The sequence below is a fragment of the Semicossyphus pulcher genome, unplaced genomic scaffold, assembly GCF_022749685.1.
Source record: "Semicossyphus pulcher isolate SPU_LCO1_2020_fin unplaced genomic scaffold, fSemPul1.0.p SCAF_14, whole genome shotgun sequence".
In the NCBI taxonomy this organism is placed as follows: domain Eukaryota; kingdom Metazoa; phylum Chordata; class Actinopteri; order Labriformes; family Labridae; genus Semicossyphus; species Semicossyphus pulcher.
In genome coordinates this window covers 17,743,505-17,760,484 of record NW_027211648.1, presented here as the reverse complement: position 1 = coordinate 17,760,484, position 16,980 = coordinate 17,743,505, and the positions used below count along the sequence as shown (strand labels likewise).

General features: G+C 40.0%; 2 protein-coding genes across 3 annotated transcripts; one reads left to right on the top strand and one right to left on the bottom strand.

The window, feature by feature from the left end:
• Positions 1 to 567: 567 nt before the first annotated feature.
• Positions 568 to 6,809, bottom strand: LOC138591679 (hepatic sodium/bile acid cotransporter-like). The gene is made up of 6 exons (XM_069662342.1): positions 6,659 to 6,809; positions 3,828 to 4,231; positions 3,508 to 3,712; positions 3,068 to 3,246; positions 1,037 to 1,236; positions 568 to 905 (listed from the first exon to the last, which is right to left on the bottom strand). Exons 2-6 carry the CDS (start codon positions 4,211 to 4,213, stop codon positions 874 to 876), a joined length of 1,002 nt encoding a protein of 333 aa, XP_069518443.1. The 5' UTR covers positions 4,214 to 4,231; positions 6,659 to 6,809; the 3' UTR covers positions 568 to 873.
• Positions 6,810 to 9,328: 2,519 nt separating this feature from the next.
• Positions 9,329 to 15,796, top strand: LOC138591490 (protein max-like). Of its 2 annotated transcripts, none has more exons than XM_069662107.1 (4): positions 9,329 to 9,452; positions 11,838 to 11,945; positions 14,277 to 14,400; positions 14,496 to 15,796. In XM_069662107.1, exons 1-4 carry the CDS (start codon positions 9,417 to 9,419, stop codon positions 14,678 to 14,680), a joined length of 453 nt encoding a protein of 150 aa, XP_069518208.1. In that variant the 5' UTR covers positions 9,329 to 9,416; the 3' UTR covers positions 14,681 to 15,796. The 2 variants fall into 2 exon arrangements, with proteins under 2 accessions (XP_069518208.1, XP_069518207.1); XM_069662106.1 differs by having other exon boundaries at positions 14,262 to 14,400.
• Positions 15,797 to 16,980: the final 1,184 nt, after the last annotated feature.

The following is a 16,980-nucleotide window of genomic DNA, read 5'->3' as shown; positions in this document are numbered from 1 at the left end:
CGACACCTATGGCGATAATCAGTTTTCCAATTTTGGACATCGGGTATTTTTGGCATACTGCACATTTTTCTTTTGTTTGCATACTGCATACTACATACTACATTTTGGCCAAATCAGTACATACTGCTTGTATATTATGGCATTTCGAACACAACAAAAGTCACGTGTGACGTGCACGGTTGGCTCCGGTTGTAACTCTTGATTTTCCTCGCTGATGGTCGCTTTCCTTTTTAGACTGTTCGCCTTTATCTGAGCGTCGAGTTTGTTTCTTTTTCACTTTTTTTCACTTATTGTTGAAGTTGTATCTGTAGTCATCCATCTTTTCTTTGTTTGTTCAGCCATAGTAGATTACTGTTTACTCGCAACACTTGCAGAGATAGGACAAGCAGCCGCTTAGCTCCGCCTACCCTCTCTGGCAGACCAACCACTGCTGGCTGATGGTAAATGAAAATCTTGGAGATCATTACTTTAAAACACAAACACCCTCAAAAGATCAAATAACACAACCGTTATGTAATTTTTTTATTAACTTGTTAATGTATGCATCAAAATGTGCTTGATTTTTATTCTAACATATATTTGAATACAAAAATATAAATACAAAAATACCATTCATGTTATTAATTGACTTTCTACTTAACGCAATAGCTGTGCTTTACATTATAAGGCTTGAGTAAGTAAGCAAAAATTAAAGTATTAGTTGTTGCACAGATTTTAACAATGCTTCTGGCTGCATCACAGGCCTGAGTGACAAATGTGCAGAGGATCTAAAGACAGTGGGGTGAACAGCTGCATCCTCAGAAGGAAGGATTCAGCCCTTCTTGGTTTCCTTATCCAGCGTCTTCTTTGATGCTGTTGATTTTCCAACTTCTGTTAAATGACAACATTGTCGTGTAGGCTTTTTTCTGTGGAGAAGAACAGCGACATTAGACCACTTAAAACCAACAGCTACAGATATGTGGAAACTGAACGTGCTCATCTTACACCTCCTCCCAGCCTCTCTCCACACAAACACACATGCAGCTGTGACATTTACCCTTCGCTGGTGGCTTGAATCTTCGGTAACATCTGAAGCACAGCGTCAGCAGAAGGCCCTCTGTGACCTGGACCGTGTGGTATATCAGAGGAAAGAGAAACAAGGCTCCAATGGCCTGCGGGGAAAAGGTCACCTTTAGGATGGCAAAGCACAGCTGGATGTTTTGACATCCTGTTTCCATGGCGATGGTCCTGCAGCATCTAAAAAGAGGGAAATCACTCGTCACTATTTCTGATAGTACACGTGAGTTTCATACATGTAACAATTGTAATGCAACTGGAAGAACAGGATTTGTTTGCAAGTTTTATTGACTTTTTTTTTTACACTTGGTTCCTTTGCTTAATACTTTGATTAATAATTTAAAACCTCCCTGCATAAGTCAGTGCTCCACTCTGGCAACACCATTTAAATGGGTCTTAACACGCCTCTGTTCTGTGAGAGTTTTGCTTCTAATGGATTGTCATTACTCATGGATTAATTCGCAAATAGCATTTCACTGCTGTAGTTGGCCATGGTAGAGCTCATTTTAACTCTTTCATTTACTCTTGTGTAGTTTTATCGATGCATCCATCCATTATCTATACCACTTATCCTGTTCATGGCTGCTGGGGGACTTGAGCCGGCCCCAGCTGTCATTGGGCGAGAGGAGGGGTGCACCCTGGACTAATTGCCAGTCAATCACAGGACTGACACATACTGACAGACCACCTCTCACGCTAACGTTCACACATACAGGCAATCTATTATCTATTAACTTTACGAGCATGTCTTTGGAGGTGGCTGGAGTACCCGGAGAGAACCCACACCACACTTGGACTCGAGTCGACTCGAGTCACTGTTTTGACTTGACAAAAAATAAATGACTTGAGACTTGACTTGAGGCATGACGACTCGATGACTTGAGTGTGTTCATAAGTTTGAATGTTAGCTGCTCAATATGAAATGATACAATTTAGTGTTGTCAAGTTTCTGTCTAACTATCAAGTATGTACGCAGCGCAAACTGAGAATCATGATTGGATGACTCAAAAAGCTCCCCGGTATGTGATTGTCATGATCGGATGACTGGATGTCAGTCAAACTCCTCGCTATGGCAACACGCAACATCGAAGCCCCACGCTACCTGATGTTTTTTCCCCAAAGAGAAGCCTCATCAGTCATACTTGTTACTCCTCAATACGGTCTCGGACAGACCATCATCATGGCTGTGTCTGAGCCAAGACAATACAGATACAATTCACTGTCATACTTTTGGAATACATTATATAAATTGACCAATAATATCATTATTAGACGGCCTTCTAATACCTTGTCTTTTCTTATTATAAAGACTATAGGTAAGTATGCTGGATCTTGGGTGGGGAAAAAAGTGACTTGACTCGGGACTTGACTTGCCTTAACTAAGGACTCGACTTGACTTGACATAACCTGTGACTTGACTTGACTTGCACAAAGATGACTTGGTCACAACACTGCTAACCACTGCACTGCCAGCCTGCAGCTATACTACTGATACATAAATAATACTGCACAGAATACCACGAGATATACTAAATCGTACATTGGCCAACTATCTAAATTGAGTATGTAGTAACTGGGACAAAGCAGTACACCGGCTTTGTTGCCAACTTAAGGACAGAGCAGCGTCCTACTCCTCTTGGCTTCCGGTGTAGCCAGGGGTTAGCATTAAAGGACTTCCGTCCAAGAGTTCCTTTTCTGCGCACTGTGTTGTTTACAGTCCGACTAGCAACTTGAGAAGAGTGAATAAACTTGAAGTCATGATATGACGTCTAAGAGCAGATTGTTAGCAACACTTGCATGCAGATGTCTGTTTATAGAGATACATAAAAAGCTAAATCATTGTCAGATGAGCGCTGATGGGAGCTGGGATTACGGCAGACTGCCTTTCCCCCCTTTTGCTCTCCACGTTGTTTTTCTTGCATGCAACGAAAGCCTGCTGATACGTGATTCTTCCGAACATTTCCGATACCAAAATCTGGTCCCTCGCCTGCAGATTCGCCTGCTCACTTACTTTGAACTGAGTCTGCATATGACCGACATGGCGTATCCCATTGTGAAGCCAGTCAGCGGCATCACTATAGCCACGGTCAGAATATCAGGTGTGAAGATCATCCACAGGATCTCTCTGATGGCGACACCAGACAGGGTGAACAATATGATGGCGCAGATTACCAGCAAGCTCAGACCTCCCTGTCGAGAAAGTCAAGTCATATAAGTCAATCTATGTCCAATAAAAGCTCAGATTTGAAACATGAAACTCCCTTATTCTCTCTTTTAAAGATGGTGTACATCAATAATACTAATAATATTAAAACTTTGTCACTATTATGGCCTACTGGGACACTTGAACACATCACAAGCATCTTTAAAGTAGCAACTTTGCTTTCCACCAATAGAAAAATACAAATTTCTGCAGGAAAAAAAATCCAGATTAGATATCAGGACTCTCACTTTTTTGATGATTGGTGTGTACTTTGGTCTGTAGTGATTAATGGCGATGCCAATGGCGCAGGGCACCAGTGTGAACACAAGGGCTGAGATGATGCCGACGTACGGTACAGCGTTTTTCAGACTGGGGAATCCTTGGCAGTAGATAAAGAGCAGCAAAGGCATCATACCCAGGGCCGCAATGCTGGAGAACGTAGTCATGACGATGCTAAAAGCGAGAGATAAAACATTATAAGACTGAAAAGCAAATGTCTCAAATGTTGCCTGTAAAAAAGGCTCTTGTTTTGAAGGAATCTCCCAAAAAGACATGAATGAGGGTCTACCTGAGGTTCATGTCCCCGTCTACGGCCAGGGTAAAAATGTTGGATAAGGTTCCCCCCGGGCAGCAGCCGCAGATGAGCACAGTCACCGCCTTGTATGACTCCATCTGCAGCATTTTGGCTAAACTGAAAGCAGTCAGAGGCATGATGCCGAACTGGGCCAGCAGCGCGATGGCGACTCCTTTTGGCTTGAGGCAGTGGGATTTTATTTTGGAAACCTCCATCGTGCAGCCGAGAGAGATCATGGTGATGAAGAGGATAACCATGGTTAAGATGTTGATGATGCTGTTGAGTAAAGGGGAGATGTTCAGGAGAACAAAGGCTCCGTTGTCGGTGACGTTTCCCTCAGTTCCATTGTAGTCCACCGTCACGTTCATGATGCCGCTCATCTGTGCAGCAGCTTTTACCTGTCACACAAAGACAATGAAGTTCATTCACAGCAAATAGTGTAAGCTTTAGTTTTAACTTGAATAATTTTAGCCGTTTTTCTTTTGTATTCTTTTATTTTTTAGTTGATTTCATTGAATTTTGGCTGTTTTTTAAGCAAATCATCTGCTATAGCATACCCATTGGCATGACACGTCGCCTCTTAGTTTCAAACGTGAAGCAATGTCGAAGTGCCCAAAACCTGCATTCTTGCTAATGTCCAGCAGGGGGCCACTCAACGGGTTGCAAAAGGATCTTCGGAGGGAATTCACTAAGAATGGATTGCAGCTGCTGTCTGCACCTCCTCTCTGCTGTGCTCTCATGCATTAACTAAGCTCGACACTGACGAAGCTTGCTTCATGTCTTGCTCTTCCAGATATGTGACATTTTTTTGCAGTGGGGTTCAAATGCATTTTCCAAAATTTTCCCTAATGTTGCATAATGACCCATTAAATATGTGCAAACAGCACCAGAGCACAGAGACGCTGTCTGCTCTGCAGCACAGTTTGGGGTGCATTCAATCATTTATGCACTTAGCATAGTTTGCACAGGTTTAGCGGGCGCAAAAAACGTTCAACCCTGCCCAGGGCCCTGAGCCAATGAGGGCCCTTGGCCTTAAGCATGTATATCATGAATAAGTATTTTTGTTTTGCAAATAAATGTTATTTTGACAATGTTGTTTGAATAAAATTGTTTAAATGTTATTTTTTAAATGAGCGATTAATTTTCATAGATGTAATAAGTCATAATTGGCTGAGAGGTGGGGGGTGAAAGGGATGACATGGATAGTGCGACCTGTCAGTGAGACAGTGAAACAACAGATTTTTTGCTGTTTGTATCCATGTCTATATTCTCTACTGCGTGCGTAATGGACACTTGACAGTGTATAATATCTGGTCATAGTCCCCCAGCATGGTCCCCCCACACCCCCTCGTTTCGCCGGGTCTGGCGTGTGTAAGCTACTAGGTATATTTGCCGTTATATAGGGCCCGTGGCGAGTTTATAATCCGTCCATGGTCCTTAATTTCACCAAAAATTATTCAGTGTGTCTGTCCATCTCTTCGACTTTCCCAGCTTGTTTGTGGCTAAAGCTAATATCTTACTATGGCAGGGAAAAAAAATCTAAAAACAGGTCACAAACATATTTTGTATTTAAAAAACATAAAAAAACTTCATGACAAACAAAAACACCTGGTCAGTGTATTTATTCACAAATGTTACCAAACCTGAAGTAAACACTGCATTTGTGGGGACTATTTTCTGTGGTGGATTCAATACTTCGGCGAGTATTTCTGGCTACAGAACTGTGTATGTAGTATTGACTCAAAATAAACTACAGTGAAGAACTCGTTCGTGTCCTTTAGTTCACGTCCTCTTCTGCGACACCACTCTAAGTATATGTGATCATGTTTTTTTCAGTATACTGTAACTGCTGATTCTCAGGTACCTGTCTCATCCGATGTGTTTGTTAATAATAGTTATACAGTAGCTAAAACCAACATTAGTTCAGCACAGGACGAAAACAAATGCAGTTCATCGTGTTATTTCCTCTAAAAATGTGAGGACCACCATGTACTGCTTCCTACACTGCTTCTCATAATACGTTACTGAATAATCTGCTGACACAGTGAATTGAATGCTACCACCTGGAACAGGATGAATCCACGTACAGTAAGACAGGAGGGATTTATTGCGTAAACAGCCTTTAGATTTGCTTTAACATGATTGCAGTCTGCTTTTAGTTCTCTGCAGATACACCTTAAGTCTTCCAGCAAAGTTACCAGCAACAACCTTTATATCACTGATCAGTATTGATTGGTAAATATTGCACTAACAGGCCACAATGCAATCAGATTCAGACCTCAGTCACAGTCCGGCTTTTATCATTGATCCAAAGAGACAGAAGCAGCTGTTTATACCTGCAGATGTTGTCAAATTCCCCGCTACACCAAGATGTATTTTGCTTATTGTTACTTCATGTGAATATTTAAGGTTCAAAAAAAGGTTTGCATTTGTCCTTTACTATCAAAATTAGATTAACATTTTGAGATATTATTTGCTGCAACCTCTAAACTGAGGCCTGTTAAACATTTGCATGTGCTTTACAGATTGAAAATAGGTGACTAAAAATGCTCGGGGACTCTTTTGGTGTTTACATGTGATGCTTTTTGTAGGAGATTAGAGGAAAAATTAGGCAACATAATTCAAAATGTTAATTCTAATGAAGGACTAACATGATATTTTTGGGGGTTTTAATGGCGTTAAAATTCTACAGATTGGGATGAGCAATATGCAATGAGCTGCACAATAAACAATACTTTAATTTAGTTTTTAAGCTCTTTGCTAATAATAATATAAGAATAAATCAAATACATTGTAATTATAGGAAAATAAAAGCACTTTCTTACCTTAGTTTGAGACCACCTTCAGCTTCACTGTTTTCGCTCACACACTCGTTTCATTCTCTCCTTACATTCTTCTGTCTGACTGCTTTTCTCTGAGTTTGGACGCCCTGTGCCCTCCCCTCTGTCACATGGGCTCATGACATACACATGGAAGGTGTAAACCGGGGAGTCAGCTCCAGACACAATCTATTATGTGGATCCACTTGCACAACTGTTTTCCTCTCAATGTGTTGTTCGGACTTCTTGTGAATCCTGCAGCTTCCCTTAACCACTTACTGGAAGTCATCAAAGATCCATCGTGAGCTGCGCGCGTATACGTCCTCTGTTTCAGGGCCCCCGTGGGAAAGTTTGGTGTCGCTGGGCTGGATAATGTGGAAAGAATGTAACTGCCTTTGTACCCCTTAAAGGGGCACTTTATTCATTAGGCCTCACTTGCATGTGTTAACAGACCTTCAATTAAAATTATGCAACCGGGCAGAGGATGCAGTTTGCCTGGCAGAGTTATCAGTCTCAGAGTGGGGCCTTCTTCTTTTGTGAGGGTGCTTTGTGCATCCAGGCCTATTTATTTACAACTCGCACAACAGATGAAAAGTGTTCCATAAAGAAGTTGTTGCCCTAATCTTTAAAGCATTGTAGGGATTAGATCTTAGAATCTCAGTGCAGCTCATGTGCTGACATTCAGTGGAATCTTTTCCCGGAACGACAGCTGAAGTGAACTTTCTTTTTATCTGTCTTGGGTGAAGAAACTTCCACAGAAAAGTCTGTTACATCAAAGCAGCAGGGGCGAAGTAAATCCAGCTGGGTTTTGGAACCTTCCTGAAAAGCACTAAGATTGAAGCCAACAACAGAAAGCAAAAGTTAGAGACTCGAGACATCTAAGCTCGACCACTGAGATAATAGGGTGGGCAATAATGCAAAGGCCTAATTTATGATATGAACGTATCAGAAAATAGTCCACTTAAAACGCAAGATATAATTATGTATAAACTGAGCTTGTGAACTGAAAATAAGAGAGAATTTGGATAAAGATCAAATTAAAACTGGCTGAGGACAACCCAAGCAGTTCAGCAAGTTACCATTTTACATTTTTCGTGGGTGGCGAGAGCTCAGTGGAAGAGTTGGTCGTCTCTCAATCGGAAGGTTGGGGGTTCAATCCCTGACTGCTACAGTCACATGTCGAAGTGTCCTTGGACAAGACATTGAACCCCAAATTGCTCCTGAAGGCATAGCCATTGGGTATGAATGTGTACATCTCCTAATTGGATATTGGTACCTAGGCCTTTGCTATCAGTGTGTGAATGGGTGAATGTGACATGTAGTGTAAAAGCACTTTGAGTAGTCGGAAGACTAGAAAAGACTTATATAAGAACAGTCCATTTACCAGTCCATTATTATATATCTATGATTGCAGCCAGATAAAATGTTTCTGTAGAATGTCTCTGGTAGAACCAGTTCTACAATGAAAAGCAGAGTAGTCTGTTTTGTGTCTCACTTCAAGCACTATTTTGTTCGTTTGCAACCTCCTGCATAAAGCCCTAAATAAATCCATTTGCCAATTACTGTAACATTGACTATAAATATTGACACTCTGGAAACGTTTTATTGTGTGAGCAAATATTGGATTTCTGGTGCTGCCAGTTTATTCCTTAAAATAATTAATATAGTAAACATAGTTAAAAATGTGATACAGATTGTAAAGTTGAACAATGTATTATGAGCTCTAACTGGCCACACATACTTTTTTCTATTGTTGGTATCTTTGGTATGTTTTTTATTGGGAGGTTACAATGAAGGTAATATGTGCTGGTGTACTCTATTGACAGAGGTTATGTAATGCACAACATTTTTTCACTTGACCCTCTGTTGTTTAGCTTAAATATTAGTGCACACGTGAGGATCACACAATAAGTATTAATAGTGTTGTTTTCATGAATATAAAACAGCCCACATTTAGCGTTTTCTTATTCAAATTATACAAAACAAATTCTTTATTATAAAGCGCATCTTTGTAACCGGTAGCAGGTTTGTAAGCAGTGATGGCTTGCTGCAGATTCTATTTAAAGGTCCTATGGAGGCAAGTGTGCAGCCATGGATGGTGAGTGGGGGAGGGCAGCCAAAGTGAGCGAGGCCACCATCTGGCCTCATAATCATATGCTGAGAGAGAAGCAGAGTGATTGTAGCTTTCTACCCTGACCACTGAGACAACAGACTTTAGCACAATGCATTTTAGACCTCAATACCAAGGAATCATATTTGCATGGTTTATTTATAGAGAAAATGTCCAATCAAATATACTTTTATACCAGCAGGCATCACTAATTAATTCATGACAATTTAATGAAATGCTGTCTCTTATATGTGTAACTATACAGGAAATACCATTTTGATTCTCTTGAGTTATAGCACTGAAGGTCCTGAGGCTGCTGTGTTTGCAACTTGTAGGAGATAACGGTATATGTTTGTGGGCGCGTCCAAATCCGTTTACTTGTGGGAAATGTAGTTTAAAATACAGACACATTATAAGTGCAACGCTAGCTGCGCTTTGAAACAAGACTACATTACCCACAAGGTCTCATTCTGTTACGCCTGCGCTGTGAATGTTTTCCCGTCCATGTGTAGGCGAATCACGTGTAAAGAAACCGTTGATCGTCATGTATCTGCTGTAGCAAAGCTCCGTGCTAGATTTTATTTGCCCCCAGTTGTCGCTGCACTTTGTTTTGACAGCTGCTTGTTTTCTTTTCTCAGACCTTTTTACCGAAGAATGAGTGAAAACGATGACATCGAAGTCGACAGCGATGTATGTGGTTTAGTTTCCTATAGAATTAGCTAGCCAAATTCTAAGCCAAATAGCAAGTTTAACATTCCTACCAACCTACGCTATCTGATTGAGCTAGCTAGCTAGCTAGCTAGCAGAGTCTCTAGGCTAACACAGCAGACAAATAGGAAGTGAGACGTTAGAAGTATTTTTTGGAGGGCTGCCGGGTTGGCTTGTAAATAAAAGTTTCGTTAATTTGTCTGGTGAATAAGTTTCGTCGTTGTATTTCGGTGAAGGTAGCCGTGTTTTGTAAAAAAAACATGTTAAGCAAGCCACCGTTTACATTTTGTTGCGCAGCTGTTCGTGTAATTACGTTACGGGAGCTGACAGCGGCCAAAAAGATGCATTAGGATTCTCTGAATACTTTTTAAAGCAAACTGCAGGGAATTCCCATAAATCCCATACTTATCATATGTAATACATTATATATATTACATTTTTATTTATTTAGTTTTTACCTAAATGTTTTATCTGGTTTACTTATAGACTTTATACATTTATATCAATTCACCTCCACAGTAAATGAGTGCTTTAATGCATAGGAATATCCCTTATCTTTTCATTTTAAGAAAACTGTTTGCATATTGGGTGAACTAAGAATCCCTGTTCATTTCTTTCCTGTAGAAAGTGCCAGCATTACAATACTTGCATCACTGAATTTGCTGTTTATTTTTTCTTTTAAATGAAGAATACAGTAATATGACATATCTTCATAAAATCTCATTCTAACTCGGAGTCCTTTTGACTTAAGCCCGTGGTGTTCCTGATGAGCTTCCCATGCATAGACATCATTTCACACTATGACATTTTCCGTGACACATTTTAAATAAGCAACATTTAGTTCGTGATGTGTTTCATAATATAGTTTCAGCAGATGAGTGCTGTAAACCTTGCACAAGTCTTCAGCTAGAGTATTTACACGTCCATTTTGGCCACTCCGAGCACCAGTGCCGTAATTGCACTATTAGATGCGCCTGAAATCCAAACGACGTCTCACTTGACCGCAGTGAATATAGGACACTAGAGACTTCAGTGTTCGTGTTTTAATGTTTTTTTGATTAAGGACTCGCCAAGCTTGGCAGCTATTTCTTTGCAGCCTGCTTTACTTTTTATAAAACGTTCTCCTCCAACGAGAACCTAGCGCTTGTGCAGGACACATTGAATTTGAAATGCATTTGTCAAAGGCAACATTAAACATTATGTACATGAAAAACTAAATCCCCTGTAGTACGAACCAGCTGCATTTATTGGTCCGAAAATATGCTGTGGTATTAAGATTGACTTTATATCTGAATTGTGTCAGATCTTCGAGCTGGTCGCATATTTGTCAGCGCTATGGATTCCCCTCCCCCATTTGATTAAGCTGGGATCTCCAGCTTTGGAGCTTTGGATACATACTGTGTACTGTTAGGCCTGTTGAGCTTACATTTGTGATAATTTCTAGTGCAACAGGATAGTTCACATCTTAACATACAAGTCATTAATTGAATTTTAGCATTTAAAAAAAATATATATTTATATCATTGGCACCTTTTATTTACAACATGCATCTATTCATCTTAATAAAAAAAAATGTAAAGCAAAAATCAGCCTGCATTTCTGCTATTTTTGTTCATTTTTACCCCATCTGAAAATTTTAAGATAATTTGCCTCGTTTAGCCAAAGAAGGATAAAGGCATGGAAAATGTCTTGTATAATGCGCAAATGTATGACTGTCTTTAATTAATGATTTTTAAGAAAAGGGTCTGCAGCTTCTGACCACATCGTTGACAAGGTACAAGGTGCAACATGGCAGAACACTGTGTTCTTCTTGATGGAATTTGATATTTAACGATGCAATTTGGAACATTTTGCCACCAGTAACAAACAGTATTTTCTGCCCTATTCTCGAATCGTTAACTTGAACTACATCCTGTTCTGGGCTGAGCTGACCACAGCCGGTGCGGATCAAGTATATTGTAAATGCAAGCGGTGTGTACAGTAGTTGCACCAACTTATAAATCTGGTCGAAGGCTGTGGGGACTGAAAGCAAACAGCACTGTTAACAGGTCACATCCTTGTAAGCACTTTGAATTGTCTTGTTGCTGAAAATGTGCTATATAAATAAACTTGCCTTGCCTTGCCTTGTACACATTATACTTGCACACTGCTGTAAGCTGTCACGAAAATGACATTTACACATGTAAAGACATGAAAGATAAGAGCGCTACTCATACTTATTTGCAATATAAAGCTGCTGCTTTTGGACATTGCCACTTGAGATTGCTGTCCCTTCTGTTAAAATCAAGTAAGAATTAAGTAAACTTGGGTTTATGATGTGTGGTATTTCTTGTGTTTTAAATATAACTGTTGCTTGTCTCCTTTCAGGCAGACAAGCGAGCACATCACAACGCGCTGGAGCGCAAACGCAGGGACCACATTAAAGACAGCTTCCACGGTTTACGAGATTCTGTGCCTGCATTACAAGGGGAGAAGGTGAGGAATATTTTTATTATCCAAATTTCATATCTCTACCGATGTTTTTTTTATAGTTGAGACTTATGTCAGGACTCAGCAACCTTTGTCACATGAAGTGCCCGTTTTAGATTTTCTCTTCACTTTGCATCATCAACATATTTGAAATCAAACAGCATAACGTTCATGTTGCAATCAAAGATTTGAGATAGTTGATTTGTCCCAAAATATCTGGGAATCATTGTCACAATTTACGTCATCAGTGAACTTTTACAGGCTGGCTGCAAAGTAGTCGGAAAAACAGCCCTGGCTGTAACCTTTCAGCAGCTCAGTCACCTCAACCCTGGAAGGAGAGCGATATGTTTGTATCTACAGTCCATTTTATAAGGCTATAAATCATTCATATTAAATATGAAAAGTGAAAAGCAGTGGTTAAATAACTTTTTTAGGTGTAAAGATGTTTTACAGGGTTCCTACGCAGTATGGAAAAGTATGAAGAAGTATGGAATTTGATTTTAGTTATTTCCAGGTCTGTAGTATGGATAAAGAAAAGTTTGGAAAAATGTTTGTGTTTCCAGACTATTAGCCCCGTTCAGTTTTATTAAATATAAAATTCAGAATTCCTAAATATAAATTGATCATACACTCATTGCGTTTGGAGCAGACAGCAAGCACATCCAAAATGTGTACTGTGTGAGAGCGCGGGCCAGAGCGAGCTTGATGTCTCTGGGGACTTGCAAGTTTTGCTGGCTTGTAAATCCCAAATATAAAGCCTAGTTGACTAAAGATTCCAAATTAGAAAAGAAGGCTAGATGCAAACTTTGTCTAAAATTGTTCGACATCTCCAACATGGCGGAGGCGGCAATTGTAAGCCATATGAACGGGCAAAAGCACTGTAGTCCAAGACCAACCACAACAGGTACTGAATCTGCCAACGCACCGAATGTGAGAATTTGAGCTTCAAATGACTAGCAAACGTAAAACGAAGTGAAGCAAACGTCAGCTAATCCCCGCAGTACCAGTGCCAGATAATGAATTGAATGCATGGGACTGTTAGCTGCCTATATAGTGTCAGTGAGTAAGCTACATAGCATGGTTTAATTTGTAGCGTTGTGTACAGCCATTGCTGCATAAGAGCATAATAAGCACTGGCCAGACGGTGCCAGAAGGATCCACAAGCCCACAACAATAAAGTAGGAAAAGGGAAAGAGTTGAAATGAAAAAAAGCAGAGTGCACTGGACTATGAAAAAAAGAGGAAAAGATAGGGGTGGGTGGTATACCGGTTTCAGTAACATCACCGGTGTCACGTTCTGCCAAAACATTTTGCAATACCGTCATTACCAGGATAAACACAGACGTTTTAGTTTTCGTACACACGAGGGAGATTTACTTCCCCTGCTGTGCATGCAGAGTCTGTGTCACCTGCCTGTATACTGTAAACATGTGCGCGGCGCTCCTGCCGTCACAGATGTGAGAGGTGGCTCTAAGTGTGTGTATTCCCGTTATCAGCGGCACCTCGTCCCAGTGCACGTTAACGCTGTGGCTACATAAACGGACCGCTCACAGAGCGGACATGCTGCGGACTGTTTACTTCTAATGGTAACACCTGCAACAGCGTGAGGCTGTGTGTGTGCTGACAGAAAGTAGGAGACGGTAAGATTTGGTTTCAAAAGGTAACTGTCATGGGGCTGATCACGCTAGTTTAAATACATTTGAACAGCGTCAGTAATGGTAGGTAACACACCGTATAAGTAACGCAACTGCAGCTATTACTACTTATTCATGTGGGTGTCAGAGTTGCTGAACCAAGTGTGGTAAAAGAAGCCTCTTTATTTATATCCATGAGATTATTTTGGTCTATTTTTATGAGTTTATAATAGTTCCACAATTGAACACATATTCAGTAATAAGTAGAAACAAAATTTGAGATTAAAATAATACCGAAATAACAAATTATTTCAGGGCCAGTGGTTTTAATGGCTGGGCCAGTGAATTTGAAAAGTTACTGGCCCAAAGTGCCAGTGGAAAATTGTGCTCATTGTTAACCCATATGGTCTGAAAAATCTACAGAGAAGTCTGGAAAAGTATGGAATTTTGAGATGGAAAATGTGTAGGAACCCTGGTTATAGCAGTAGAGAATTGTATATCAGTGTTAGCATGTGTGCTAAAGGTTGGTAGCCTTTGGATTAGTCCTGTTTTACACCCTTAATTTAAAGTCAAAAGCTAATTGAAATGTATGTATATGCATAAGTGTGTGATCTGTGTATAACATGTTCTACTTGGATAAAGAGAAACTGCAGCATTGTCCCACTGCTTTCTGAAATTTTCGCTGACAGAGTTCTGTCAAACAGGCTTCCCGAGCACAGATTCTAGACAAAGCCACTGAGTACATACAGTACATGAGGCGAAAAAACCACACCCACCAGCAAGACATCGATGACCTAAAGAAGCAGAATGCACTGTTGGAGCAGCAGGGTAAGCAAAAGAACTCTTTAGCGGTCCAAAAATGTGATGGGCGTGAGGTTTTCTGCGGTATTTATGGCCTTTCTGTGTGTGTGTGTTTCCTGCAGTCCGTGCACTGGAGAAGGCCAAGGGGAACACTCAGCTCCAGACAAACTACTCTTCTGACAGCAGCTTGTACACAAACCGCAAAGGGAGCGCGGTGTCCGCTTTCGACGGCGGGTCTGACTCCAGCTCTGAATCAGAGCCGGACGAGCCGCCCAACAGAAAGAAGCTGCGCGTGGATCCCAGCTAGACTCGGATCGTGCCGGCTTCTCTACACAGACTCTTTTTGGCCCCACCAGCCCCCAGACTCCTCCTACCTGTCCGCACTCAGTCCTGCCTTCTTACGCCAGTCCAGGAGACGAGGTGGAGACTGTGTGAGAGAGGTGCTCTTATGTATAAAACGCTTCTACCTTTGTTTTTCCTCCTGGCAAGCATCCCGTCACTCCTTTTTGTGGCCCAGCAACAACTTTTAAGACCCCCACAGTGAGGCAGCTCAGCAGTTTTGAAGGACTTTAAGCTTTTCAAACCTCATGATAACCTTTCATAATCAAATGTGGAGATGACAAGTTATGAGACTTTAGTAAAGCTACACAAAATAAAGTTTTTTTTCCCATCGTTGGAGTTGTGAGACTTTACCACCTTTGACAAAAAGTTAATTAGAAATAGTTTACCTTTTTAATATTCATACTTTTCCAGAAAAGAATGTGAAGTTGCTTTTGAAAAAGAAATGTCTGTTTTGCAAGATGCAACCCTCCTTATTCAGTGTAGGTGGCTGAAGTTTTTGTCCTTGAAAATGTTTGTGTAAGCAAATGAACCCTTCTATTTATAGTGATGCACCCAATTTGGTTTCTAACCCTGATGTCTGATCTCCTTTTTGTTTGGCCTGAGATTTTCCAGATCACACAGGAGGATGAAGAAGTTGACCTGTTGTTTTAGTGGATGTTACACAGGTTCAGCTGTTTATTTTCCTCTATTTTTATTATCTCAAAATGAAATGTGGGTGTAAAAAAAAATCTCCTAATGGATGCTGAATGTTACGCAATGCAGTTAAAGGGCAGTGACCTTTTATTTTTGTCAATGGAAGTCCTTTTCAGTGTGTAGTATATAACACTGTATACTCTTAAATGGTGTCAGCTCTGCAAAGAAAAGCCTTCCCTTGAAATATTTGCCTGTGCTGGGAATGTTTATCTTTCTTTTTTTTCCTTTTTGCAGAGGTAAAGTTAGTGTGTACGTAATCAATATTTGTTTGTTCCATTCCGTGGAAATTACAGGTATGTTGTACATACTGCCAACGGTTGTCTTGCAAGTTGAGGCATACCTTTATTATGAGACTATAAATAAAACTATTTTATCCTTTTGGGATGTATTTGTGACTCAACATGTTTTTTAATACCATCTTGTTGTAGCTTCTTTTACATCAAGCTTTTAGGTTATTATAATTTTATACTATTCATATCAAACTGTACTGTTTTATGCATTTCTGGTTGGAGGGAAGCAGCTGATTGATGTGGTTAACTCTCTTCCAATCCCAGTTAATGACAGTGAGTTTAATCAAATTGAAGAAGCTGCAAATAGAATATAAGCAATCATGAAGGGCAATTTATAGTTATTTGTAGATTTTGAGAGTATCTAGATCACTTTTTTTAAAATTGTGGTGTATAAAATATCTAGTTTATTCTACTCTTAGGTTAAATGAAGTAGACAATAGGAGTATCAGCAGAAAGGTGCCTGTTTCCAGACAACCACTAAAGACACAAAAGTGATGCAAGAGGGAATTTGGGCTATTTTACAACATGCAAAAGAGTTAAATTTGGTGTATTTCATAAATAATAATCTGACTGATTCTGATTAGTTTAAATATTTGAATATTTAAAAACATTTATGCTGGGAAAAAAAGGAAATAAAAAAATTATCAATTTGGGATTTAGTGTTTTCGAACAAAGAAAAAGCATACTAGAGGACCAGGAGAAGTTTTTTTTAAGACATTTTTTGGCATTTTGCCTTCATTAGATAGGACACCTGAAGATAAGGACCAGGAAAACGGATAAGACTACGTGAAAAAAGGGGAAATATTTAATCAGTAAGGGAAAATAGAGTTTAGTAGTTAGTCAAAATATTGGGATGTAGGTGGGGTTATGTCGAAGTACTTTAGTCAAATTACCTCCGTATTTATTACCTGAGTGTAGTTTCACCTTGTATTGTTTAAATATTGGATTTGGAATCAGCTCGGTGATGTGTCCCATCTGTCACTCCCACTGCTAGAGGCAGTGCATCAAGGATGCCGGTTGTATGCTGCCTTCTGAGGCCGTGGGAAATCTAAGAACGCATGGGTACGTGAAGTAGCCTTCAACTAAATCTACTATATTTGACTCTGTTTTAAGACTCTATTGGAGAAAATACGGAAGCAATGACAAAAGTAAATACAACAGAATTCGTGTGGATTAAAAATAAGGAAAGCTAATCCGCGTTGTTTAAGTAATTACAGCCTTTCTAACTTGCTAAAGTAGCTAAAGGTGGCTAAAACGATGCCACTGAACCATAAAACAACCT